Source organism: Bubalus bubalis, chromosome 20 (genome assembly GCF_019923935.1).
Source record: "Bubalus bubalis isolate 160015118507 breed Murrah chromosome 20, NDDB_SH_1, whole genome shotgun sequence".
Lineage (NCBI taxonomy): Eukaryota > Metazoa > Chordata > Mammalia > Artiodactyla > Bovidae > Bubalus > Bubalus bubalis.
The window spans coordinates 5,492,776-5,520,127 of NC_059176.1; the positions used below are offsets into that span (position 1 = coordinate 5,492,776).

Below are 27,352 nucleotides of genomic sequence, written 5' to 3' on the forward strand. Positions count from 1 at the left end.
CACACCTTTCCTTTTCCTCTGGCCCCAGATCTGAGCCGGCTGTTTCAAAGGCTCCGGTGGGGAGTGGACGGATGGATGTGATTCACTGGGACGAGGCCCTGCCCCCTGGAGCTGCACGCCTGCTCCCCAGGCCAGCAGTGCCCGGTGGGCTGTGGACTCGGTCAGGCCCTTAGGCAGTTCTGTGTCTTCTGGGGCCCTCTAGCCTCTGGGAAGGCAGCAGTTGCCCTTGTAGCCCCAAACTCGGGGATCAGAAGCAGCAGAATAAGGAGAGTGATCTAAGTCCACGGGATACTAAGATAAATTACAGATGGTTCAAAGCTGCTCTGGACTAGCGAACGCACCCTTCCCGCCACTGGCTCATCCAGGAGGGAGCCTGTGGGGTGGGGTCAGACTGAGGTGCAGACCGTGAACACATGCTCACACTTGGACAAGTTCCTTAATCTGTCTGGGCCGCCTCAGTCTGCCCAACCAGAGAACTGGGAGGCTGGTGTGGGCTGTGGGGAGGAAGAACAAAACCCCTCAACACAAACCCTCAGCCTCTCGGCCCAGGATGGCCTCACTGGCTGGGCCCTCCTGACCCCTGGCTTGCAGCCCTGGGCACAGGCACCCCTGCCCTCCCCAAGGACCCTTGGCGTGAGCCTGGCTGGGTGCTGCCCCATGGCGGGGGTCGCCCTGCCACTCACCGTCGATGATCTCCTCCTTCACCTTGTGAAGCTCCCGGACCACCTCCTCGAGGATCTCCTGTTGGGAGCAGGGCCTCAGGGTGAAGGTGGCAATGGTCACGGGCAGGGGAGGCTGGGCTCCCTTCAGAGCCATGTCCCTCTGTGTTCTCAGCTGCCCTCCCATTGGGGAAGGGTGTGTGTGAGGAGGGATGGGACATCCTGCGATGCCTCAGAAATACTTGGGCAAAGCCAGGGCGGACCCACCCAGAAGCAGGCTGGGAGGGCCCAGAGCCCTTTCCTGGTGAAGATGGGGCAAGGGCATTGAGGCTGCACGTGGCTCCCCGCCCCCGTCCTCCCCGCCCCCGCTCCTTCAGACTCTCCAGACAGACCCGCCCACCTGTTTCATCCGGTCCAAGTCTAAGGCATCCAGGGCCACGTCGTTGACACTCCCTGCCGGCTTCATCCTGGGGAGAGGGCGGCAGGGTGCGGTTGGGTGGCCACCGGGGGGCTGAGCTAGAGAGGCACGTGGGCGCCCCAGTGCTTGCCCGTTGAGGGCCTGGCTCTGCCCTCTTCAAATGCTGCTGCTTTGGCGCTTCAGAAAGGACTCTCACGCCCCGTCTCCACCTTGAGAGGGCCTCTTGGATACCGTGACCATGTTTCCCAACCCAAGCGTCAGGACCTGGAGTCTCCCGACTTGACAGCGCTCACACGGAAGCACCCACGCGTGTGGATGGCATTCCGAGCCACACGCTCCCTCCCCTGGGAAAAGGATGCTGATAAGCTGGTTCTCAGAATAAGGGCTCTGATCCTGGCTAGACCACAGCCTGGGGAAAACCAGTGATGCTGGCATGAAACAGGAGACAGCTGCTCAGCCCCGAGTAACCCACGTCTGACACGAACCAGCGGCCCTGGTGTTGGCAACCGGCTCTGCATCTGGTTTTGCTCTTCTCAGGCAGAGGGTTTGGTTCTGGGGACTGTCCTTCTCTGACATTTCTGAACTAAGCTTAGCTGGCTTGAAATTTAATGTTTCCTGCACACGAATCCTCCCTGCGAAGTCTCAACAGGGGCTTCCCTGGCGGTCCAGTGGTTAGGACTTGGTGTTTTCACTGCCAGGGCCCAGGTTCGATCCCTGGTCGGGGAACTAAGATCCCACAAGCAGCACAGCATGGTTAAAAAAAAAAGGAAGAAAATTTTGGCAAATGCTTTCACCTGGCCTTTCAAAGGAGAATCATGGTGCCGAGGGAACACTTTCTGGATTCAGTCTCTCTCCCCACGTGGAGAGAGGGGCAGGTTCAGGGAAATGACGTGGCCAGAGCCGCCTACAGGGATCATGGGCCTGACAGCCGGCAGACACACACTGACTGGGGGAGTGGACACGTGACGGCAAACACACACGTGAGAGCCGGCGGACACACACATGAGAGCCGGTGGACACACACGTGACAGCCGGCAGACACACACTGACTGGGGAGTGGACACGTGACAGTGGACACACACGTGAGAGCCGGTGGACACACGTGACAGCCGGCAGACACACACTGACTGGGGAGTGGACACGTGACAGCCGGCAGGCACACACCGGGGGAACTGGCACGACCACCAGGCGTCAACGCACAGATTGGTCGGGCCGGTGTCCTCCGCAGCGGAGGAGAACCAGCAGGACACTGAAGCGCCGGTGCGCCGTGATGGAGAACAGCGTGGAGGGGCCTCCACGTGGGCCAGCGATCCCCCTTCTGGGGACACAGCCGAAGGGAACGAGCTCGTTGTTCCCAGCAGATGGCCGCACCCCACGTCTGCTGTGGCGCTGTTCACAAGTGCCACGACATGGAGACCACCTGAGTGCCCACTGACTGATGAGTGGATGAAGATGATGTCCTATCTGTATCTACGTGGGTGTGTATGCACACATGTGTACATGTATAGGTACACGTCACACACATTTATATAATCAAGTATTCCACGATGAGAAAGAAGGAAGTCCTGCCGTTTGTGACAACATGGACATGGCGCTGAGTGAATAAGCCAGAGAGAGACAAATGCTGCATGATCTCACTTCTACGTAAAATCCAGAAAAGCCGGTATTTAAAATGGGTGAACAACAGGGTCCTCCTGTGCAGCACAGGGAGCTCTGCTCAGGGCCATGTGGCAGCCTGGATGAGAGGGGAGTCTGGGGGAGAGCACAGGGAGCTCTGCTCAGGGCACGTGGCAGCCTGGGTGAGAGGGGAGTCTGGGGGAGAGCACAGGGACCTCTGCTCAGGGCCATGTGGCAGCCTGGGTGAGGGGGAGTCTGGGGGAGAGCACAGGGACCTCTGCTCAGGGCACGGGGCAGCCTGGGTGAGAGGGGAGTCTGGGGGAGAGCACAGGGAGCTCTGCTCAGGGCACGGGGCAGCCTGGGTGAGAGGGGAGTCTGGGGGACAGCACAGGGAGCTCTGCTCAGGGCACGGGGCAGCCTGGGTGAGGGGGGAGTCTGGGGAGAAGGGACACAAGCATAGGTATGGCTGGGTCCCTTTACTGTGCAGCTGAGACTCTCACAACGTTTCTTGTTAATCGGCTATACTTCAATACAAAATAAAAAAATCTCGAAAAGCCAAACTCATGGAAACAGAGACTGGCCTGGTGGCTGCCAGGGGTGAGGCGGTCGAGGGGCGCACAGCTGCGGTAACGAGGCAGACAGGCCGTGGGGGTGAATGGACGGCACGGCGGCCGCGGCTGGCGGTGCTGTGTTGCGGACTTGGGAGGAGCGCAACAAGGTCTGCAAGTTCTCAGCGCATTCACAGAGGAAGGTGACTGTGTGAGGTCACGGACGTTTTAACCTGCCTGCCCGCGGTAATCATTTACAGCATCTAACGCATGAGGCCATCGTGCTGTGCACCTTGAACTCACACAACGTCAGATGTCAATCATCTCAGGAAAGCTGGATTAAAAACCACTGAATGCCATGTAAACAAAACTTTAGTGGTCCAGTGCACATACCTGGATTAAAAAGGAAAAAAATAAGGTGCTCCTGCACGTTTCTGGATGAATTCAGTAAAGAGGCCAAACGTGGTCCTGACTGAGTATGTAAGTAATTTTGGATCCTGGTGGGGAAAGAGGTCCCCTTCCCTGATGTAGGTTCAAGTCCTTGTTTCAAGAGCAATTTTCCAGGGCACCTGGACAAACCAAGTCCTCTCTGGGCCTTGGTCCTCCCCTCTGAACAAACCCCCACCACCCCGACAGTGACCCCAACATCTCTGCGGGCCCTACAGCGGCTGCCCCCAGGGCACCATCTGTGAGTCTAGGAAGCGCTCCAGCTTGGAGCTGCAGAACTTGCTATCCCAGTGGGAACGCCTTGGACAGCGTTCTCGCCCTGAAAGGGACACCTGGCTGCTCGAAATGTGGCAGCCTGTCCTTGCTCCACCAGCAGGAAGCAGCCACCTCCGCCGAGGGCTGCAGGCCGGCCCTGCCCGCCTCACCTCCCGGGCCCTGCTCTGGCTCCCGCCTGATGGGTTCACCTCCTGCCTCCAGCCAGGCGAGCGGGCCAGAGAGGCACTGCATCATGGCGCCCTAGCCCAGGGCACACAGAAAGCGGCCTGTACGTGGACAAACCCAGGCTTTCCCCCTCAGTGTGCCTTCCTCTGCCCTCCCCACGCCCTACGCTCGTCAGCCACGCTGCTCTGCTTTCTTTTCTCTGAACTCGCCAGGCTGGTGGCAGGCTCGGGGGCTTAGCATTTGCCGCTCTTTCAGCTCGCAAGTCCGCCCCCATACTCTCCGCAGGGCGGGCTCCCCTCATCCTTGTCCGCTCAAACACCGCCTCTGAGAAGCCCCCTTGCTGAAGCCCCTCTGTGCCCGGCATTGCCCACTACAGGACCCTCAGTGTCTTCCTCCGAGCACCTGTGGGAACGCATGGTTGTCTTGTCTATGGGTCTTTGCACACAGAGACAAGCTCTGTGCAGGCAGGGACCTCAGGCCCGGCCGAGAAGCTGGCTGACTCGGGCCCCACATGGGCCCTGGCCGACACTGGGACGGCCCTCCCTGAGCACCCGTGAGTGTCTTCACTGCTCCCGCAGGGCTGGCCAGAGCTGTCTCTTGGCTGACTTGGCCAGACCAGGACCAAGCGCCACCTGCTCTGGGCTGTTGCCTCCGATTTGTGACGGACGTTGGAGACACCCCTTAGTGCGGGCTCTAGAAGCCTGCACATTCAGGCCACGCTCGGCCCCTGGTTACGATCTGATGGCCTGAGGTTTTTTTGAGCGACCTCTGTTGCAAACAACCCATCCCATTATCACGTCAGCTTTTGGTTTGGGAAACGTGGCCAGCATCTCCCTGGGAAGATGCAGAGGAAGCGGAGGAGGGCGGTGCGGGGCCAGCCCCGGGACTGCGGGCCGCAGGGTGCAGCGAGGGCTGGTGAGGGGGACTTGCTGCATGCGGCTGCCATCCACGCTCGACCGCCCTGCGGGGGGTGAGCAGACCTCCACACGGGGTGGAGCAAGCAGAGGAGGCTGCAGAGGCCCCCTGCCTAGCCGGGTGTCCCGGCTGGTGAGCCCAGAGCTGGGACTGCACCTCTGCGGCCCCCCACCAACGAGGGTGAGGAGGAGCTGGCCTGCCCCGTCCCTCACGACGCACAGCCCGCCCTCTCCCAGAGATAGCTGTTAGACGACAACGCGGCAGGGGCTGGGGTGTTAGTCACGGGAGGGGACAGAGGAGGTCCCAGAGACAGATGGTTCGGTACCTAGAGTGAGGCTGCGACTGCAGGGGGCTCTTAGCTTCGGGGCTCTTGGCCACAGATGGGGTTCTATGCAGTGGGCAGAATGAAGCAGAGGTGAGTTGGCGCTGAGGCCCACCTGGGCCCCCACCCCAGGGGCAGTGCGGGCTTCTAGGGCAGCTCACCTGGACAGCGAGGAGGACACGGGCTTCTCCGCTGAGCCGCTCCGCTCCCAGGGCTTCCGGCTGGCCTCTGTCGGTGCACGGCACGGACGAAGCGCCTCAGGGCTGGGAGTGCGCCCGTGGCCCCGCGCCCTGCAGCATCCTAGGCAGACGGCCCCGCCCCGGCTCCCGTGGCCCATGTGGCCCTCGCAGGCCTGGCACCTGCGTCTCCCCAACTCAGGACAGGAGCCCCTGCTCCCACGACTTGGTTGACCTGGTTTCAAGTCCTCTCCCCATGGCTAGGGCTTTCCTGGGAATGTGCGCTGGCTGGGCAGGGAAGCTCTGAACCAGGACCTCCAGAAGCAGCCTGTGCCCCCAGCAGTGGGCCGGGCGGGTACAGGAAGCCCCTTGCCTGCACCCTCAGCGCAGCCCACGCCTGCCTTTGGGAGCCAGTGGCCCCGCTGTCCCTGAGCTCCATGGCTTTCCCCACACACTGCTGCTGGCTCTTTCCCAACCTGGCCTTGGAAGTCGATTTGTCTTTCCTTTTTCAAGTGCTCTTTAATTGCATTTCACTTTACTACAAGAGGTCCACTGAAGTCAATGAGTTCCCTGACTTGGCAGGATGAGCAGAGAGGCAGAAGGGAAAGCTCCCTGGGGCAGCAGGGGCCAGCCACTCTGAGCTGAGCCTGGAGGCCGCGGGCTGACCCTCGCTGGGCCTGCAGGGCGGACCCGGGAGCAGGACCACACCCGAGCTCCAGCACGTGGCCCTGGGCGCGCTGCTCACACGCACTGAGCTTCTAACTGGGAACTCGCAGCCCCTCTACTGGGATGTGACACTCACCAAGAATCGTGGCACTGCCTGAGGAGAGGCCACGGAACCCAGCCTCACAGGGAGGCTGACGAGCCAGCAGAGGGGCAGGACGTGAGGCCCAGGTGGCCGCAGAGCCGTGCCCCAGCGAGCTGCCAACAGTGGGCATGAGCCTCTCACCGCTGGCTGGGGTGGGGCGGCCTATTTTCCCTCTGTCCCCCCACCCCCACCACACGCTCGGGAGCACAGGCCTGGCTGAGAGCAGACCCTGAGACGTTTGTTGAATGACCGAGGGACCAAATGCAGTGGCACCTTCCCACCACAGAGCCTGAAGGTGCTCTTCTGACCACACCCCTGCTCCAGAGCTTGCACCAGGATAGGCTCGGGGCGTCTGCTTTTCAGGCCTCATCGGGCTGACCGCTCAGTGGGCAAGGCTCCCTGCTTTGCAAGGAGCACGACTGCGGCACTTGCGCGCTCCTCTTCAGAGCAGGGCCCCAGGCCGGGAAGCCCCGGGCTCATCGCCCCCGCCCCTCCTAGGTGTGCGCAGCCCGCTGGGGAAACAGCTGGACAGGGCGCTCTCTCCCCCAGGGTGTCCTGCACGTGCTCAGGCTCCGACCATAGGCGGCCGCTGACGGGGGCCGGGGGGGCTTCCGTGCAAGACGGCAGGGCGCCCCGCCAGCACAGCCTCTCTGCGCATCCGCCCAGTGAGGCCATGGGGGTCAGATCGTCTTTCTGTGAGAGCCCCTCCCACTCTAAGACCCCACACCTGGTGCAGGCAGGCTGGGGCCCCTTACCTGAGGAGTTGGGAGGCTGCTGGCTGGCTGCTCGGGTCCCTGGAGATGGAGAGGTGCTGGGCTCTTCCTGAAATGGAAGAGAAAAGCTCTGCTGTCGATCGGGTTAGGAAGGCCGGCTAGGTGGGGACCTTCAGGCCAGGTCATCTAAGAGACCGCAGTTTTCCAAATTATCCAGTGAACGAGTGTTACTTTTACAGTGAGACAACCATTGTGCTTCACTAGTGAAAACCCCAGGTGGTGCAGGGAGGTGGTCCACTGCACAGCAGCTGGGGAAGAAGGCTGCAGGGAGACACAGCAGATGAGAGTCAGGACGACTGCTCACTCCTGGCCTCCACACTGAGCACTGACCTAGCGACCATCAGGAACCCCCGTATTTGTGGGGTGCATGAAGAGAATTCTCGGAGTTGCTGATTCAGGGGCAAAAGAATGTGCTAGGCTGTGGGTCTCCAGAGGAAGACCCACAGGAAGACCCTAGGAAGATCTCCCAGGCCTCTCGCTGTGAGAGAGTGGAATTAATGAAATTATGGAAATCAACACATGTGCCTGGGGACCAGGACCCAAAGGAAACACGCCAGAGTGGGAGACATTATGGGTGAAATTAGAGTAACTGGAAAATAAATCAGAAAAAAATTTTAACATCATCCTATTATTTCAAAAGTAACTAATAAGACCGCTCCCTATGAAGGAAAGCTCTGCCACAGTTGCAAGCCGGGAAGAGGCCCCCCGGCCCCTGCAGGCCCCTCCGCTGGCCGCCTCGCAGCCTGTGCTCTTCATGGCTGGGACACATTCTCAGAGCCCCGCAGCCAGCAAGGGGCAGTAGCCCTGCCCAAGCCACCTGACTCCACATTCAGGGGTGTGGGGTTCTCCCGAACGTGGAGGGCTCCACATTTCCTTCTTGAAACCTTGGACACATTAGTGAAGATCTGGAAAACACTGACAAGTATAGAAACGAAAAAGCCAGGGACTCCCCTGGAGGTCCAGTGGTTAAGACTGACTGCTTTCACTGCTGAGGGCCCAGGTTCGATCCCTGGTTGGGGAACTAAGATCCCCAAGCTGTGTAGTACGGCCAGAAAAAAAAAAGAAAAAAGAAAAGCCAGCTGCCGGTGTCCCTGGCCACATTGCACTCGCTCTGCTGTGTGGGACTGTCCCGGCCCTGGAAGAGGCTGCTCCCATGTGGGCGGGGCCTCCCGACCACACCAAGGCAGCAGCCTGGAGGCCTACGGAGAAAGGGGAGTCAGAGGAGGAAAACTCTACCCTTGGGGTCAAAGATTTCTCCTGGATCCCTGGGATTTGAAACCTACTCTTTTCCTAGTGGCTCAGACAGTGAAGAATCTACCTACAATGCCAGAGAACCTAGGTTTGGTTCCTGGCTTGGGAAGATCTCCTGGAGAAGGGAATGGCAACTCACTCCACTATTCCCGCCTGGAGAATCCCACGGACAGAGGAGCCTGGTGGGCTACAGTCCATGGGGTTGCAAAGAGTCGGATACGACTGAGCACTTCCACTCCTTTTCTTCCTAGAGCCCAGGGAGCTGGGGCTGGCGGTGCTGGCTGAAATCCACCAGTCTTTGGAGGCCTGTGACTACCCCTGAGCTCCTGGCCACACAGGCCTCTGCACTTGGAGACATTCAAGCAGAGTCAGCTGGATGGACTCCATACTTGGTGCAAGGCACACGGATAGTGGAATATGCACGCGTGATCCTCGCAGGGCTCACAATCCTGCAGCAAGGTGCCAGTAAACGAGATAAATATGTGTACTGAGAGCGGAGCAGAAGCACAGCGGGGAGAGGCGCCCAGGGACCAAGCTGCAGGGAGCCTTACTTAGTCTGGGGTCTGGGAGACCATTTCTCAGGGAACAATGCTAATGCAAAGATGTGCAGACTGGGGAGGAGTCAGCTGTGGGGGCCGAGGGGGCTGCGTGTGCCTAGGTTGGGGGTGAGGAGGTGGGAAGGCCGCTGGCAGGGCTGGAGCCCTGGGCCTCGCCTGGCGAGCCTCGCCCAGTGGCACAGCAGTGAGCATGCCCTGGCACTGGGTGGCCAAGTTTCTTTTGTCTCCTCCTGCCACTGGGATGCGACCTGTATGCTGTCTGCGGTCAAGGTCAAAACCTAGTGGTTTCAGCAGGAACCTGTTTGTACAGGGAAAGCTTAGCACAGGACAAAAGCGTTAGCCGTACTAGGTGGCGGCAGGCGTGTGGAGTTCTGGGTGGACAGACGGGACTCCAGGATCCTGATCCGGACAAGCACCTGAGGCTCGGGGTCCTCTGCCCAGCTCATCCGAGGCTTTGCTGGAATCGATGGACTCGGGTGACGTCTTTTAGGAGTAGAAATAAATAGGAACAGCCCTGGTCTTGAAGCAGACACCCCCTACCGTGACTGTACCCGAGTCTGTCAAGGAAGAGACTTGTCCGTGTGTCTGAGCTTCCCAGGCTCCAGGCCCTCTTGTCATGACACTCCTGGCTGGATCCTGCTTCTCTGCCTCCCCCCTGCCTCCCCCACGAGGCTGCCAGATGCTCAGTGGGTGCCGACCTGCCCCGTGGTGCAGGGGGATGGACAGGAGTCCCCCGCCCTCCTACAATCGCCCAGTAAAGGATCCATCATGTGACTGTCCAACCCTGGGCACCGCGGGGCCTGGTGTGTCCACATGGCACGGGAAGCTGGGGTAGGCTGGTGGTGGGTGCACTTACTGTTTGGCTTTCGTCTTCCTTCTTGTCAGCCGGCTTGTCTGTCTGGGAGGCTGCTTTTCTCCTAACACAGAAGGGAAAAAACACACCATCAGCCCCGGAGGTTTCTACACTGACTGGACACCTCTTCTGTGCGGACACAGCTGGTCCTCAGAGGCCCCTTGCTGGGGTCTAACCCGTTTCGTGTGAAGGAGGTTTTTTTTTTTTTTGTCCAGGCACCTATCTGGGGTGATGCCTGAGTGAGTGTCCAGGCCTTCTGTGCTGGTCCCAGGACCCTGGATGCCAAACTGGTCTGGCAGGAGGCGTGGGGACACTTGCATCTCTGTCTACAGCACCTGAGGGGCAGAAGGTTGGCCCACACCCCGTGCCGGTCAGAAGAGCTGGGTGACAGCGATGGCCCCAGAACACCCAGGCCTGACCGCCAAAGGCAAGAGAGCCCCCTCCACAGGCCACCCTGCGGACATCCCATCTGCGGGCCGCCTGTGGGGGGAGGAGGCCTGCCCGTCTCCCTGAAGTCCCTTGCCTCGGAGCTCCGCAGCCACACCCTGCCAACCCAGACGCCACAAAGAGCTGCTCAGGAAGGAAAGGCTCCGACAGACGCCTCTAGTCAGGACAGCACCCCCCAGGGATGAGCCCCTGCTCAGACACCCTGAAAACTACCTGCTCTCTCCTGGCCACACTGGGCACCGACATCGGGCTAATTCTCAAATCCACACACAGCAGCCTCTCCGAAGCTGCCAGAACACCGTGCTCAAGAGCTCCCAGTGAGCTGCCCATCAACGGGGAAACTGGCGATGGGTGACGGCCACCAGCGGGCTGTCCCCGTCGAGGGACCAGCCCACGCTGCAGCCTCCTCAGTCACATGCGGGCCCCTTCTTCATCGGCTTATCCCAGGAAGGACGGGTCCTCCCAGAAAGCCGGGAATCATCCCCGGCATCTTCCTCCCGACAGCGTGCCCGCTCAGTTCTGCCTCTGCATTTGTTTCTGGGCTGGCTGTCTGGTCTTTATTTCCAACGCTGGGTGCAAGCACCCTGGCTCCTCCCTGGCCTGCCACTGTGCCCGTGACACTGTGCCTGCTCAGAGCCAGGTTTAGTCTTCCAAGAAAACACAGCAGACCAGGCCCCTCCAGTCCCGTGGAGATTTCCTGTGCCGAGCACCTGTGGGCAAGATGCCCCCGCCTGGGAAAGGGTGTGGGACAGCCCTTGGAGGGAGGAGGCAGCAATTCTGCCAGGACCTTCATTCAAAGAAACAGCCCACGAGGGCATCTCCTCATTGGCTCCACTCGACATCCATGAAGCGGGGCTTCATGGGGCAGCATGACAGCTCCTTGCCGGTCGTGTGGGGTGTGTGTTCACTGCGGGCCCAGCTCTGCCACCAGCCATCTGGTGTCTCCCTGGCTCCTGGCACACTGGCCTTTTCCTGTTCTCACAAAGTTCCTCTCCGCTTGGTCTAAACCATCAAGGCCAAGCTGTCACTGTGAGTGCACTCGCGTTGCACTTGGGCTGAGTGTGCACATATCGTTTTTAAAGAAAACCTATTTTTAACGTGAGGCTCCCCTGGAATGGAATCCAGCCTGCCTGCACGACGAGACTTGCTCCCCGGTCCTCCGGTGCCCGGGTGAGCCAGGCACGGGGCCCCGTCAGTGCGCCCCTGCTGCCATCCCACGTCCACAAGTACAGCCCGAGCTCTGCGACGCCCCCAGAGGGAGCTGACTGATCGTTCCGCCTGCTTGGGATTCAGCTGGGGACCAACCAAGTGCGGACGGGAGCGGAGGCCTGGGCCCTGGAGCCGACCAGGATGTGGGGGGCACTGCTGCTCTGTCCCTGGGGGCGACGTCCGGGGCTCTGGCCACCCGGTCACTCCTCCCGGGATCCCTGTAACCCTCTCACAGGACAGGCCCCGTCATTACCCATTCCCCAGGGGGAACAGTTTTCTTTTTCCCTGAGAATTTATCTCTGAAATTATCTTCAAATTTCTCTCTGCTCAGGACAAGGCCGGGACATGGCAGATACTCTGAGACGAACACTTGTTAGACTGAAATGAGGAAGGCTTTAGACTTGAGTGTACTCCTTTTGGCTCGATGTCTCAGACTGACCCCGGAGAAGGGAAAACCTGAGTGACAGTCCCCCTGCTTGGCTGAAGCTGGGGGACAGTGGCTGCTGGTGGGGGAGGGTGGTGCTGTCCACCTCCCGCACCCCTGGGCTGGGCACTGGGCGCAGGAGCTCCCGACAAACGGCTGAGCTGGTCAGCCGACACACCCACCTCTTGTCTCAGACTGACCCCGGAGAAGGGAAAACCTGAGTCACAGTCCCCCTGCTCAGCTGAAGCCGGGGCACAGTGGCTGCTGATGGGGGAGGGTGGTGCTGTCCACCTCCCGCACCCCTGGGCCGGGCACTGGGCGCAGGAGCCCCCGACAAGCGGCGAGTTGGTCAGTTGACACACTCACCTCTTGGCCAGCAGCTTGTTCATCTCTTCCATGAGGCCTCCTCCGCCACCCCCACTGCTGGCCCGGTTGGCATCAGACTTCGAGGGCCCGCTGGGACTGGAGCCTCCAGACGCATCTTCTGGCTAAGGGGAGAGGGTGCTTCAGGCCGGTGACTTAAGGGAAAAGGGTCTGGGTGTGACGGCAGAGCTGGAAGAGGCCAGGCCAGGCCAGGCCCTCTGATCCCATCTCCCCAACCCCACCCGCTGGCGACAATCCAGGGGGCGCCGTCGACTGGAGGTCACTGTTCGCAGACACGCCCCAGGTCCACTGGCTCATGGTCAGCGGCCTTGACAAGGCCTGTGTGACCTGAGGGGCGAGGGGGCACAACTCTGTATCAGACGTGCTCTTTAGCCCACAAACACACACACGGCCTTCTTCCAGAAGCTCCTCCTGCCAGGACACTGGGGAAGGCTGGGGAGGACCAGCCGAGCCTGAGGAAGCTGACGATGTAAACTCAGGAGACCCAGGGCCTGAGTCCAAGCTGCAGCTGGTGACCTGCGTGCTCTGGACAAGTCATTCACAAGCCCGACCCTCGGTTTCCTTGTCTAGGAGGGCGGCAGCTTCTGCCTCACCCCGTGCCGCCCCAATCCTCTGGGAACCAGGGAACTGGGACCGAGGCGGCAGGAGGCGCCGTCTGGTTGGGGAAGGCGGTGCTGCTCCTCCCGGCAGGAAGGGCCCCCCAGCCTCGTCCTCCCCCTGCCCACTCCCTGGGGCCCACGACGCTCACCCGCTGGACCCGTCTCAGCTTGGCTCCAGCCAGGGCGGCGGCCAGGCCGGACACGGAGCTCTCGTCGTGGCTGGTGCCCTGGGCTCCTCCGGCCGGCAGTGGGGGTGGGGGTGGGGGGGTGGCCCCCGTGGGTGGCGGTGGGACAGGGGGTGGGGGTGGGGGTGGAGGGCCGCTACACGAGAGAGGGGCGCTGGCTGCAGAGGAGGGGTGCCCCGGTGGGAGGCTGGGTCCTGAAACACAGCAGTGGGCTCAGTGAGTGCCCAGGCCCAGCTGGAACCTCCTGGGGAGCTCTTCTGCGGACGAGGAACAGCTCAGGGTCACCTCTTCCAAGAAGCCCCTCAGGAGGTGCCTGCTGCTGCCCCAGCCCCCCGACACCTGGGGCCTGGCTGGACCCAGTGTCGCATGAGAAGCCCCTCAGGAGGCGCCTGCTGCTGCCCAGCCCCCCGACACCTGGGGCCTGGCTGGACCCAGTGTCGCATGAGAAGCCCCTCAGGAGGCGCCTGCTGCTGCCCAGCCCCCCGACACCTGGGGCCTGGCTGGACCCAGTGGCACATGTTGGCTTTGCACCCCCGAGCTCCACTGATTTCCTGCTGCTCAGCGGTGGTCTTCCAGGGGAGGAAGCCCTCCGGTGCCCAAACGGTATCTCTTTTTCCTCCTCTGCTCCTTCTCGGTACTCAGCACCCTCCCAGGCACTGGCAGCTGTTAGCCCCCGAGATGCAATGGGGACCGGCCCCCTTGGCCTCGGGGGATGGCTGCAGGGCCGACAGGGACACGTGTCCAGGAGTGGCGCCGCAGGCTGGGCAGTCCTGTCCCTGCCCCTCATCCACCACCCGAGTCTCTGTTGCCTGCTGGGCCCTGTGCAGGGTGCTGGGGACAGTGGCCGCGGGCTCCGTGCTCTCAGAGCTCACGGCCTGGTGGGGAGCAGTGAGCCAATCACACGGACGACTGCACATCTGTCACTGTGGAGGGTGACAAGTGCCACCAAGAGCAGGCACACAGTGCTACCCTGGCCTGTGAGGAGGGGCTCCAGCTGGCCAAAAGCCCACGGAAACCTTCCTTAGGGAAGGAAGAACCACGCCGGGACAGGAGTGAAGTCTGGTGAAGGGGGCACAGGTGCGAGGGAGGCGGCGGCCCCGGAGAAAAGGAACTGCAGGAGGGGCGATCAAAGGGTGGTGGGCCTGCAGGGACCGGGCCTGCGTGCCTGGAGGCCGGGCAGGGAGCCGGGTAGGCCAGCGTGAAGGGGAAGAGCTGACACGGCGACAGGGTCAGATCCGAGTCAGAAACGTGGGGTGAGGCTGGCGCCCTCTGGGGCGCCCTCTGGGGCCCGTGCGCTCAGCAGTGGGCCGCCGACTGCCCAGCGTGTCCCAGGCGAAGGGAAGGGACGGCCCCGGCAGGGGCAGGATGCTCTCACCTGTGGCCGAGGTTCTTCTCTCGAGAGACTCCTGGCGCTGTTGGTGCTGCTGCTCCATCACTTGTCTGAGAAGCAACCACAGCGGAGCGAGAACAAGTCTGTGTCAGAGCCTGGGCTGCAGTCAGGCTTCCCGGTGTCCCCGGGGCTCAGCAGTGAGCCCGCCTCGTCCCACCCTGGGCTCCGGCTGCCGGGCCTAAAGTCCCCGCTTACACAGGCTGAGCTGTGACCGGTCCAGATCCCCACCCAGGGCAGCGCCGGCAGCCCGTGGACACGGACACCTGGGCAGGGAGCCCCTCACGAGGCTGAAGTGACCATCTGGCCGAGTGACCAAGCTTCCCCCAGGCTGGATGAGTTTGCCTGGTGTCTGGAGGCCTCAGCAGACATGACCTCAGGGCCACCCATGCCCACTGCACCTGGCTTAGCTCCCTAAGCCCATGGGAGGCTGTGTGGCCGTGCCGGGTGACCTCGGGAGGGACAACCTCCTGGCTCCTTGCAGGAGGGGCCCTGGGCTGCTCTTCAAGGCTGGTTGAATGAAGACAGGCCCACGAGCACGTGCACAGAACCTGGGGCTGCAACGCCAGCACGGGAGGGGCTCAGGAGTCACGTGGACTGTGGGTGGCAGTGCGGCTTCAACTGCCGACGCTGAAGGCCCGTCTTGGGGCGTGGGGCCCAGGGCTGCTCTGAGGGCTACTCTGCTCCTGGGCAGGAGGCGGGAGGGCGCCCACAGAGAGAGAGGCTGCGGCCGTGCCTCTGCAACGCCAGTTCCCAGCGCGCTGCGTGGGGCTGGCTGCTGCGGGTGTGCTTGGTGGGGACTAGGCACACGGGGCTGCCAGCGCGTGCACCTTGGAGGAAGGAGAAGCAACACGCGGGGCTTGCTGCGTGGCCACTGAGCAGCAGAGCGCTTTCTGGTCCCCACTCTGGGAGTCACGGGGGAGCTTTTTCCCTTTCCTGGGCCTAGATGCCTCTCCATAAATAAGAACACATGTCATGGGTTCTTGGAAGGACTGTGCTCGATATCTAAAAAATCCCAGAAAAGGCCCTTCTGACACTCAAGATGTTTGAAATGCTCCCAGCAGCATCTGCATTAAGCTTCTCCATCCAAACTGCCGAAACATCACCCCCAACTCCAGCCTCTCCAGCAGGACCCACGTGCCCAGAAGCCCTTCACGAGAGGAATTGGTCTTCTGTGGACACAGGCTGCTGGCAGTGGAAGACAGGACGGCTCTGTGCTGGGCTCACTGCGTCCCTCGTGGGCACCACGCAACCTCTCCCGGCCTCCCTCCGTCCCGACCAGCAGGTCCCTGCTCTGGAGTCTGATGCCTGCGGTTCTGACCTACAGGAGTCACTCGGCCTGGGGACGCCGACTGTAGACAAAAGTGAACTGCCCTCTGCAGCCAGTGGCCCTGGACGCTGGACTTGGCGGTGGAGATTCTCCAGCTCTGAGAGCCTGACTGCAGGGTCTGTATGGGACCCCCGTCCCACTCAAGGAGGCGGCCTGGGAACTGGCAGAGGGCTGAGCCGGGGCCAGTCCTGGTTCTGCTCCTAACTTCTGCTTCCTTTCTCTTCTCCCACCTTCAGTGGCTCATGTGAGAAACAGCACGGGTAACGATAACCCGAGGGCTAACGTGAGCGTTAAAATGAGACAAAGTGTGCAAAAGCCCTAGTTAGCTACATAGTGTTCTTCTAAGAAGCTAGGAATGAACAAACAGGAGCCTCTATGACCTGCGTCTAGGAAGCATACACCCGTTTTTCCCTTGCTAACACTGCCACCTCCCAACAGGAGACTGAGGCCCAGGGTCACAAAGTCCACCATGGGGGCTGAAGGCACTCAGGGCAGGGGACAGGCTCCAGGCGAGGACCCTGAGAGCCTCAGCCAGGGGAGGGCCTCCCAGCCCTGACCTCAGGCTCTGCCTGAGCCTGGCAGTCAGGTCCTCTTCCGCTCCCCTGGAGAGGATATGGCCCAAGCCTGCCTCCCAGCACGGCTCCACAGAGCCGGGGTGCCAGGCCCTCAGAGACGCAGAGCCCCTGCCCAGCAGGGCGGGCTCACAGCCTGGCCCTGCTCTCTGGGACAGGGACTGGGGAGGCGGCGGCTCCTCAGCCACCGTGACGTCTCCTGAAACTTCAGGACAACAGCGCTGACCCAGGCACTCAAGACGCGCCCTAGAGGGGCGGGGGGTGGGTCACCCTATCCGACGGGAGTGGCCTCCTCCACAGGCTGGCCCCACGAGGATAAGGACACAGCCCGGCCTGGCCACCCAAGGGCAGCTGCAGCCCAGAGCGCCCTCGTGGCCTCTGTCTGCTTTAACCCCTACTGGGGAGGCTGTGCGGGGCACCCGCCAAGGCCTCCAACAAGAGACCAGGGCTCACAAGGCCTCCAGACAGATATGAGACGGGGGCCTAAGATGGGCTCAGTCAGACTGGCCTGGCGGGTCGCGTGTGGCCCCGGCCACATCCCCGGGTCCCTGGACGATGACCTAATACACCTGGGAGGGTGTTTAGTAAGTGGATGGGCCAGGACTCTGCCAGGCTGACGGTGAGGCTCCGGAGTCAGCGGTGCCCCCGCTCTGTGGAACCACACGCTCACGTCGTCGCTGGCAAAGTGGCAACGAACGCCTCCTCTTCCTCTCTGGCCAGGCCTGTGCTCCTGTCCCCGCCCAGGTGTGCCCTCCACGCCAGCTCTGCTGGGGGGACTTACCTTCTCTGGATGTCCATCTCATCGGGAGAGGGGCCATTCTGCACCTGACGCTGGCTGGAGGGGCCTGTGGGGAAGACAAGCACAAAGGCATATGGGTTAATGGGGGAGAGGACCCCTGGGGGGCCTGCCCCGCCTCTGCCCCTGGTCCCCCAGGAGACGGTTTCATGCTGGCTCTCAGCCTCGCAACGCCCCGGCCCACCCCATCCTCTCATCAGCCCTCTGTCCCTTTTCTTGTGGGTCTTTGCATGGAGCCACTTCACAGGGTTCAAGCTCATCCCTTCTCGTGGTGACCCCTCTCTCCTTCCCCTCGAATGGCGCCTGCAGCTGCCACTACTTCAGCTGCCACCCTGCCCTCAATCCCCTAACCTCGAGCTACAGTCCCCCCACTTCCCACGAAGCCGTTCTAACTTGGAATTGCCAACCCAGTGGGTCCATTTTATCCCGCCTTGTGAGCAGGGGAGCGACCTTCCAGCAGGAAGAGTCAGGGTGGGGATTTCAGCCCGTGCCCCTCCCCACGGCGGGATGCCCTCCTGCCTGCACCCAGGAGCCCGGAGGTGTGGTGAGGGCAGGTGACGGGGGTGGCAGAGGATGAGCGAGCGGCCGTGGAGCCTTCTGGGCCACATTCTTGCCCTTGACCCTGAAGGCAGGGCCCTGGCAAGGGCTGCCGCGCGTGCCTAGTGTTCAGACAGGGGCTGCTTCTGTGTTTCATTTATAAGAAAATCAGGCTTTGGCTCCAATCTGAGAAAAACCGATTGTTTGTTCTCTTGGCCGGCTCAGGTGTCACCTCAGGTGTCACCGGGGAACTGCAGGCAGTCAGGGCGGCGGGGGAGGGACCAGGGCAAGCTGGCCTCACGCCTCGCTGCCGAGATGGGCAAGGGGCGTCATCTCCAACCTAGGATGAGGGGCCAGCAACACTCAAGAGCAAGACAAAATCCACGAAGGGCAGAAGGCCTGTCCCGCAGGGCGCGCCAAGCAGCTGGGAGGTTAGCCGTGTGTGCCCTGGAGCAGGGCACGGCAGGACACAAGGTAACAGAATCTCCAAGCTGAAACAGGTCACCTGCTGCCCTGCACCGGAGCCCTTGGTGCCTCCAGGCCGCCCTCCTGGTGACGGAGGCCTGACCTCCCAAGGGAGCGGGTTCCTTCCAACACGGAGGTCCCAACCTACCCACACCCACGAAGGCCTGATTTCTACCCCTAGGGGTGATGACACGGGTGGAATCTTGTTCTGTTTTCCTATACTTGACAGCCTGTTCTGTGCCGGAAGCTTGCTTCGATACTCGGCAATGCCCAGCCCTAGGCCTTGCCATGGGCTTTGGTCAAGTTTTCCGTGAGCCTTGTCTACCGCTTCCTGGTCCCTGTGTGGATGCTTTGGCTGCGAAAGAGGAGGGTCCAGGTGGAGGGCAGAGTGGGCCAGCTGCCTGATGGCAGGAGGCCTGCCCAGCACTACAGGAACATTCCTCCCTGGGAGACCCTGCCTTGCTGGGCACCCACGGCTGCACCCAGTTGGGCAAGAGAGAAGACGCCTTTGGGCTCTTTACAGAGGTGACTGCTGCTGCTAAGTCGCTTCAGTCGTGTCCGACTCTGTGCGACCCTATAGACGGCAGCCCACCAGGCTCCCCCGTCCCTGGGATTCTCAAGGCAAGAACACTGGAGTGGGTTGCCATTTCTTTCTTCAACAGAGGTGACTATGTACATGTATATATCTGGTGGCACACAGGAGGAGTGAAAGAAACACTAGTTTTCTTTCTCTGTCTTTAAACACCCTTTTCCTGCTCTATCTATTCAACATACGATAATTTTGCTCCATTTAAAAACTGGTTTGTCAATATGTTCAGTATAGGTGTTGGGAGAATTTTTAAAGATTAATAAAGAAAAAAAATTCCCAATTAAAAAAAAAAATCTACAGTGGAAGGGAGGTCTTTTTCTCTCCTGTTCCATGAGGCCCAGGCCTGAGGGCTCCTCCCCTCCTTGTTCTCAGGAAACCAGAGCCAGAATATTAGAACAGTGCTTTACCGTGGCGTCAAGACACTTTTCTTAATTTAATTTACATTTACTTTAATTCTCACAATCCCAGCAGACAGTTCCCAGGAAGACTTGTAACAGGTGTGGGGACGGCCCAGGAAAGGCTAAGTGACACCTCTGTCAGCAGCAGAGCCTGGCCCAGACCACCGAGAAACGCACTTCCTTTCTTAAACTCAGCTAGAGCGTGTGTCTATGGAGACTGGCCTCAAGGATGAGGCGTGCAGGCGGCAGCCTGGCCGGAAGGGCCCTGGGTGAGGGGTGTAGCCCTCGGACAGCGCCCGGGCTCTGCCTGGCATCCAGGTGGCAGGCAGTACGGCCCACTCAGCCCGGCGTTTGGGGATCAGGCCTGAAACCCGGACTCCTGCCGAGTTCCGGCCTCAGCTGCCAGGCCTGGATCTTCCCTCTCCTGGGGCTGAGCCCGTGCTCTGGAGCCCCTGCCTGGCTGGGGCCGGCCGCGCCACGCCAGGATCCTGGCTGGCAGCGAGCTGCCGTGGAGGTTCGGGGCGTGCACCCCTCGCCCTGCCTGCTGGCCTGGCCTGCCTCCTGATGCCCTCAGCCGGCCAGCCTGGTCCTCCTCTGGTAGGGCGGGCTGAGCGGAGCCCCCGCGGCTCTCACGGCAACACAGCTGGGCCTTTTGACACTACGGAGCAGGGAGCAATGACTCTGGTTGTGTAAGGCCTTCGTTCCTCTTGACCGCAGGACACGTAGGTCGGTTTTGAGCTGCGAGGGTCCTTCGCATTAGGACGTGCAGGCCCTCCGTCTCAAGGCGAGGGGTCTGTCCAGGGTCACATGGGGCGCGTCTCCGTCCTGCGCGTCCATTCCACTCGCTGGCCATGTGCCCCGTGGCAGAGGCACGAGGATGGGGAGGAGGCGCTGCCCTCCAGAAGGTCTAGGGCCCTTGGGACATTCAGGCAGAGCCTGTCCACAGTGTTTCCTGCTTTGGAATCTCAGGGTGGGAGTGCTGGGCGGCTGTCACCACTCCCATCTGTCCAGTGTCCCGTGTCAGTTCCTGGTGGTGTGATTAGAAGCCAAGGTGGAGGCCCGGGTGAGCCTCCCCTGCCCTGGAGCCGTCTAGGGCCAGCTGTACCCCTGCCTCTGGGATCCAGGTGGGGACACTCCCCCCGTCACCCCACCTCCTCAGATTCCAACGGGGTCCACCCACCTCTCCCTCCCCGCGCGGCTGCCTCAGCATCTCTCCTGGACCCTTGCCACCATCAACTGAGGGGCCCTCAGCCTCCACCCTCTTCCCTTTCTCCACGTTCATCTTCCACACCAACACTGGAAGACACAAGCCTGACCCTTACGGGGTCCAGTTCAAGCCCATCCCCACGGCCACTTCTCCTGGAGAGCGGTCCCTGCCCCCAGTAGGCCTTCGGTACCTGCTCACTAAGGCCGCAGCACCTGCTGTGCACCCCCCTCCCTGACTCTGTGGGCCCCTCATTAGCCCTGGACACCCTCCTCACTGCCAGGTCTTCAAGGCCTAGCTCCGCAGCTGCCTCCTCCAGGAAGCCCGCCGAGATCCGCCTCCCCCCACCGCTTGATACCAAGGGCCTGTCTTACAACACCGCTTTCTAACTGATACCACCCTGACCGGATGGCGGGTCTCCTCTCCCTCCGAGACCCTGAGCTTCCTAAGGGCAGGGCCCACACCTCTCACTCGGCGCTCAAGGCCGGCTCACGTCAGGTGCTTGGCGTGCTTTACTGAACTGAGATGGGAAGGTCCCGGGGAACGAGTGCTCGCCAAGCCCAGAGGAGAAAAGCCCAGGGGAAGGATGGCTGAGTTTCTCAGATGAAAGTAAGACCGACCAAGAGGCGAGCCACAGGAACACAGGGCTCCCCACAGCCGTGTCTGCTCAGAGAGGAGGCCGACCGAGGTGCGGGGCCCAGGCTCACCGCCCTGCCGGGAGTGGGTGCTGGCGGCTCCGAGGGGCGGGGGGACCTGCCCCAGGCCACGGGGCTCAGGGAGCTGGCCAAGTCTGGGAGCTCCAGACGGCCCTCGCCCTTCTCTCTCACTTCAAACAAGTTTTGCAAAGTCATAATCAAGAGCCTGACTCGCACTACAGACACGTGAGAGGAAAATGTGACAGGGGACAGGGACCCAGCATCGGGAGAGGCAGGGGCCTGTTTCTGGCGTCCTGTGGATCCCGCCCACGGCAGCAGGGCTCACACCCTGATGAGCCAAGGCGGTGGCGGCTATAGCTGAGGGAGCCCCCGTCTGCACACAGAGAGGGGCTGGCTTGGCCTGAGTCCTGAGGACACAGAGGGAAGCAGCGGACTTCCGGCCCCGAGGTCTGTGTTCCAGCTTCAGGTGGAAGGCCTGTCAGACACCCACTCCTACAAGCTGCTGACCCGAAAGGAGGTCCTCACCCTTGGGGTCACAAGGTGCGGGAACACGGAAGAGAAACAGAGCCGGAGGGGCGGGGGAGGTTGGCCAGTCTCGGGCCACCAGCCCACCTGAGAAGCAGCCACAAGGGGAGTGGAGGCGCCAGAGGGGTGGGAGGTGATGGCCCTAAGGCGAGTCGTGTGAGTGACTGAGGGTCCTACGGCAGGTCGGACTGAAGGGGAGGGCGGGGCCGGAGGTCTGAGGTCAGAGGTCAGATCTGGGGCAGGCCATGGCCCTCAGCCCCTCACCTGTGAGCAGGGTGAGTGACCCCCGCCCTCCACAGGGAGCAGGGCAGCTGGCAGGTGGGGTGAGAGGGCCTGGTGTGGTGTCCCTGGCCTCCATCTGTGGCTGAGACTCCAGGGTGAGGTGCGACCACCCCCAGTGACGCTGCCTTGGTTCAGCAGAAAGGCGCAGGGGGAACAGACGGCTGAAAAGCTGGTCGCACAGATCAGGCTTCCAGGAGAAGGAACAAAGGGGCCGACCTCGCAGTCCACCCCAGCCTTGCTGAGGGGGCAGGGGACAGGCAGGGCAGAGGTCACGCTCCAGGATGCAGGCGGTACAGCCCGGGCCCCTTGTCCCTGAGGACACGGAGACATGACCCGGGCCCGCATGTGCAGGACCCGGGCGCACAGCTGTCCAACTTCACCTCCAGGAACAACTGTCCTGTTCTCCTCCTCGTTCCCAGCACTTACTGCAGTTCTTGGCACCCGGTCGACACTCGACAAATATTTATTGAATAAATGAAAGACTGGGCCCCAGGCAAACTGTCTCATGATCAACGACTACCGAGACCGAGCAGGTGGCTCCTCCTAGAGCCCTCCCTCCAGCTAGAAAATGGTCCCTGGCTAAGCTGGGGGCACGCCTCTCACGAGGCAAACACGCGACCAGAGGGCCTGTGGTCACCAGCAGCGGAGGCACTGGGCACGCATGAGTGGGTGGGACACGGGGAGAGAGGATTCAGGTTTATGCAGCAACCGCCAGGCTGTGTGCCAGGGTGCTGAGCCAGACACCCAGGTGCCACTCATGTCACCCTCAGCTCATCCCTGGAGCCGGGCACGGTTCTGCATCCCACCCTAAACAAGCCGAAAGGAGAAGACGCCAGGACTGCCCTCCATCCACGGGGCCTTCAGCGCCCACAGACATCCATCACCTCCCAGGAAAGGAGGTTGAGGAACCAGATGGGAGGAGGGGGCAGAGCGTCCTGAAGAGGGTGGGAGGCGCTGAGCAGAGAAACAGTTTGGGCGGGAGCGTGAGTGGGCCGAGAGGCAGGGTGGTGGCCGGGCGGGGCGGAGGGGCCTGCCCTGGCCTGGCGCCCTGGCCACCCTTCTCAGCAGGCGCCCACCCTTCGCAGCCTCTCAGCGCCAGTGTCCTCGGGGAGGGAGGCAGCGGGTCGGCCTGCCTGCTGCCATCCTCCCGACCACATGCAGATGCCCTGCACACATAGTACTTGGGCGAGGTGTGTGCAAACCAGTCCTCTTGACCCAGCAGGCAGATCTGGACCCCAGGCTCTCAGGTGTGCAGACCCTGAAGGGATCGAGGGAGGAGAAGCCCCAGAGGCAGCCCCGGGTCCCCTCTCCCAGCGAGCGCTGCCCCCAGCAATCCTGGTCGGGACCAGACACTGGTCTGGATGGTGGACAGACCATCCTCTGCTCCCCCCGCAGCCCCCCATGGCCCCCACTCCTGTTTTCCAGCCCCTCCCCATTTCCAGCTGGCCTCTCTGGACCGTTTCAGGTTGTACAATCCCCCCGGAGCAAACCTGGAGCCGGGAGCCCCGGCTTCCTGCGAGTGCAGTGCTGACTGCTTAAGCCTCTCGCCTTCCCGGGCTCTACAGGCGAGAAGGGTGGGACCGAGGATCACCCCGCTCTCGGTCGCTACAATTTCAAAGAATAGAATGTTTACAGAGACCATCCTGGGGCTGTGAGAGCTCTCCCTCCTTTCGAACGTCTATGTACCAGCAGGCTGCAGCACCTTAATGAAGAGTCCCCATGGAGGGGACAAGCACTCGGCTGTGACTCCGCTCCGAGTCTGGCTGCGCAGGGCAGGGCAGGCCTCACGGCTCCTGTCCCACGTACTGTACTTCTGGTTGCCCAGCCAAGGTGGGCGGACGAGCCGAGGTAGCGCTGATACGCCTCCTCCCGAGAAGAGTCGTCCTCCAGCGACCCGTTAACATGCATGGGGCCCCAAGACACCCACCCAGCTACTGGGGACACAGGGAGGGGCTAGGTTTCCAGGCGGCCTCTACAGGCAATCTCCTGGGCCTCCAGAGAGGATGGAACCTGAGACCCCAGCAGCGCCAGGAACCACGGACCCAGCACCTGCTCAGTGGCGCTGATGGAATTCCTGGCCGGTGAGCGACAGCCACCTGGCCTGTGCTGGGCAGAGACCCAAGCCCCCCCAGACTCCCCACCTCTCTGCGGGCTCATTCTCCTGTCTCCTGAGGCGCCTCTGTCCTGCACGGGCCCAGAGCCAATGAGCTCTGAGATGCAGCCTTCCCCTCTGGTGTCGAGGCTCCTCCTGCCAAGCAAGCAGGAGTCCTCGTGGGAACGGGGCCTGTGATCTGGGCTGGCCATGGTCTTCAGAGCCACCCTGCCAAGGCCCCACAGGACCTGGTGTCAGAGCTGGGACCAGCGCCCAGGACAAGTGTCAGCAGCCCAGGGCTCTGTCCACACCAGCCCTGCTTAGACCAACAGACAGACAGACAGCTGCCTTGTCCCCTCTGTGCTCAGGAAGCCTGGGGGGTGGGAGGCTTGCCCCACTTCCCAAGCTTGGCTCAACAGCAGACAAATTCTGATTGCCGCCACCCTGCCAGTCTGCTTCTTGTTTAAAGTCAACCTTGTGTACTTTTCAGCCCAGTCCTTACCAGTGAAATTAGGCTCAGAGTCAGCTGATATGTGGGGCAGCTGGCTTTGTTTTCCTCAGGTCACAGAGCCAGACGATTTATCACTGCATTGATAAATTGATGGTTTATCACAGATGATAATGACCCTACCTCTGGGTCGTTTTCCACTACAAGCCTCTAGCATGCCCTCAACCCTGGGCCCACCAGTTATGGCTTGACCCCAGGGTGACCGGCGGTTAAAGCTGTGTCTAAGCGGCCAGTGTCGAAACGACCTGAAGACCCAGAGGTCAGCATGGGCAGATGCTCAGGCTGCAGCTCAGAGAAGGGCAGGCTGCCCAGGACCACACGGCGAGCAGTGGCCCCCAGCCTTGCAACTAAGCGCCAGCCAGTACCCCCCACCCCGGAGGGGACAGGCCCCTTCACTCTGACGGTGACGGCAGGCTGCCCAGGACCACACGGGGAGCAGCAGCCCCCAGCCTCGCAACTAAGCACCAGCAAGTACCCCCCACCCCGGAGGGGACAGGCCCCTTTACTCTGACGGTGACGGCAGGAGGCCCAGGTGCCACCCGGGGTGCCAGCGAGGAATGTCCCCTCTCCTGGCGTAGAAGGGTCCTGAGGTGGGGCAAAGGGAGAGACCTGCTTGAGAACACATCTGAATTGGGACAAATGGAGCTGGAACCCAGGCCTCCCAGCTTCCAGGCCAGGACGCCGCCAACCAGCCTGCTCAGTCCCACTCAGCCCGGTGCTCGGGACAATTACCGCCCGAGTAAGACATTTTTTCCCTCCTTTGCTTAATAAGCTCCATTCAGGACTTAAACAAACCTCGAAAAGAATCTCAAACAGGATAAGGTGCAATAAAATTGGTCAGGTTTATCACGCAAAGGACCTCTGTGCCATTTCCGTGATTAAGCTGCTCAACTATTCAGGGCGGAGCCTCCCAGACCTGTGCCACAGATCAGGGGGAACCTGAGGCTTGGAAATGGTGAGTGACTTCCCAAGGCCACAGGCGCCCTACGCGGACGGGGCTGCTGGGACAGGAGCCCACACTGACCACCACCGAGTCCGCTACCTGCCATGGCGGCCCACCCCTCCTGCAAGGCCTTAGCCAGAACAGCATCTCATCCCTCCAGCCGTTGGTGAAGGGACTTGGCCCCAGGACCCAGGGCTCTGCCCCTGCCCCCACCCCCACCCCAGCACCTGGTAGTGAAGCGGGAGGGCCGGGGAGGGGCTCCCGTCACCTACAGTTCACTCTGCAAAGGACGGTGCAGTGGCAGCGGCAGAAGCAGAAGCAGTGGAAGGCCCACTCCCTGCTGACCATCGCGGGCCCCAGGGAGCCGCCCGGGGGCGCACCACTTGCCTCCTGCCCACCGCTCGCCTCCTGCCCACTCACCTCTCCTTCTTCCGCCGATGGCCTGGGCTCTGGGAAACCGATACGCCGGCAGCCGTCTAATGGGCTTCACCGCGTCAATCTTTAATGAGGCTTCTCAGCCAACCTATCAGAACCCTCCTGTCCACCTCATTCCAGAAAGCTCAGGGGTCTGGGGGGGAGGGGCCCAACCCCTGGTGGGGCCAGCCCGTGGGCCCTGCTGACACCATGTGTCTTTCAGAAGCCTCTCCTGTCTCCTGGGGGCTGTGGGGAGGGACTGGGTGGGTGCGGATCCAGAGGGACCAGGTGACCGACCGAAGGACGAGCCCTGGGCACCGCTCAGCGTGGCCACCCACTCCACCTGGGCGCCCCTCGCGGTCGCTCCCCTTGGGTCCCAGCCAGCCTGCCTGTCCTGTCTTCTGTTCCGGCCCAACCAGCAGCCTGGCCTCTCCCACTGCCCAGACCCCTTTCTGGGCACCTATGGCACAGGGGCTGTTCCTTCCGCCATGAAGGCTCCTTTGCCCTCCCAAGCTGACAGAGGTCCGGGGGCCTCCAAGCCCCAGCTAAGAGGTCTCTGTCCCCATGCCACCTCCCCCGGCTCCTTGGCTGGCAGGAGGGTTGCTTCCTCCCCTCTCTTGGTCTCAGACTCTTTCCTTGAGTTTCCACGTGAAACAGCAGAAAGCATAGCCCTTCTCTGCTGGTCCCTGCACAGGAAGCACCGCTTCCGCAGGTCCTGTGGGAAATGCTTCCTTTGGGACGTGAGCGAAGCCTCCTACAGGCTAACCTGCCTCCCCAGCCTCCTCTCTCCCCACCAGTGAGTGACCTGTGCAGCTCAGGCACCACCTCCCTTACCAGCTTCCCTCATGGATAAAACACAGATATGTATGAATCTGTGAGGTACCACGCTAGACTTAGAAGGAATCTCGGATCCCCCAGACTTGCTGCCTAGGAGGGGCTTAAGGCTGGCACCTCCCCAGCCCCATCCGTTTCCTCCCTGACCCGGGGCTCATGCAGCCTCGCCTTTCAAACCTTTCCCTGGATGATGAACACATGGATTCTACTGGGCTTTGGGGCCTGGGGCGGCAGGTCATTTTCCCTCTTTGGGACTTAATCTTCCCATCTAAAGGGCTGAGCCAGAGGAGGTGTCAAGGGGCTGGGAGCAGTACCCCACTTCTCAAAGCGTTTACCACATGCCTGGCACTGTTCTGAGAGCAAGGGCCTGAAGCTACCTGGAGATAAATTTGAGTCCTGGCTCTGCCACTCTGACCCTGGGCATGCTCCTGGAGGGCTCGCCAGGTGGCGCAGTGGTAAAGAATCCGCCTGCCAATGCAGGAGTCAGGGGTTCAATCCCTGGTTGGGGAAGAATCCCTGGAGGAGGAACAGGCAACCCACTCCAGTTATTCTTCACTGGAGAATCCCATGGACAGAGGAGCCTGGCAGGATACAGTCCATGGGGTCGCACAGAGCCAGATACGACTGAGCGACCGAGCATGGCGCTGAAGCTCTTTGACTCCGGTTTCTGGTCTGAAACGCCCGAGAGCATCACTTGTCTTGGGCTGTGGATCTTCTACGCAGCCTAGAGTCTGACACAGAGCAACTCAGCCCTGCCAGTGCCCCCTCCTCTTAGGTAATCCTGAGC

At 61.6% G+C, this 27,352-nt stretch overlaps 1 protein-coding gene, 1 long non-coding RNA gene and 1 other non-coding gene across 8 annotated transcripts in view; 1 reads left to right on the top strand and 2 right to left on the bottom strand.

Annotated features, from left to right (window-relative positions):
- Nucleotides 1-27,352, bottom strand: part of EVL (Enah/Vasp-like) — a 143,547-nt gene that overhangs the window by 871 nt on the left and 115,324 nt on the right. For 5 of the 6 annotated variants that reach the window (XM_025271198.3, XM_025271195.3, XM_045163818.1 and 2 more), the window contains exons 4-13: nt 17,104-17,167; nt 14,409-14,473; nt 12,998-13,227; nt 12,232-12,353; nt 9,789-9,849; nt 7,107-7,173; nt 5,529-5,595; nt 5,371-5,433; nt 1,060-1,126; nt 684-741 (exon numbers count right to left, since the gene is read on the bottom strand). In XM_025271198.3, the coding sequence (XP_025126983.1) occupies nt 684-741; nt 1,060-1,126; nt 5,371-5,433; nt 5,529-5,595; nt 7,107-7,173; nt 9,789-9,849; nt 12,232-12,353; nt 12,998-13,227; nt 14,409-14,473; nt 17,104-17,167 (864 nt within the window). The remainder of the gene's footprint in view (nt 1-683; nt 742-1,059; nt 1,127-5,370; nt 5,434-5,528; nt 5,596-7,106; nt 7,174-9,788; nt 9,850-12,231; nt 12,354-12,997; nt 13,228-14,408; nt 14,474-17,103; nt 17,168-27,352) is intronic. The other variant, XM_025271200.3, reaches the window with a different exon arrangement.
- Nucleotides 1,732-1,803, top strand: TRNAE-UUC. The gene has a single exon. It is a non-coding gene; the product is annotated as a tRNA-Glu (tRNA).
- On the bottom strand, nt 2,700-5,364 carry LOC112580825. Its single transcript, XR_006547075.1, has 2 exons — nt 2,970-5,364; nt 2,700-2,849 (listed from the first exon to the last, which is right to left on the bottom strand). It is a non-coding gene; the product is annotated as an uncharacterized LOC112580825 (long non-coding RNA).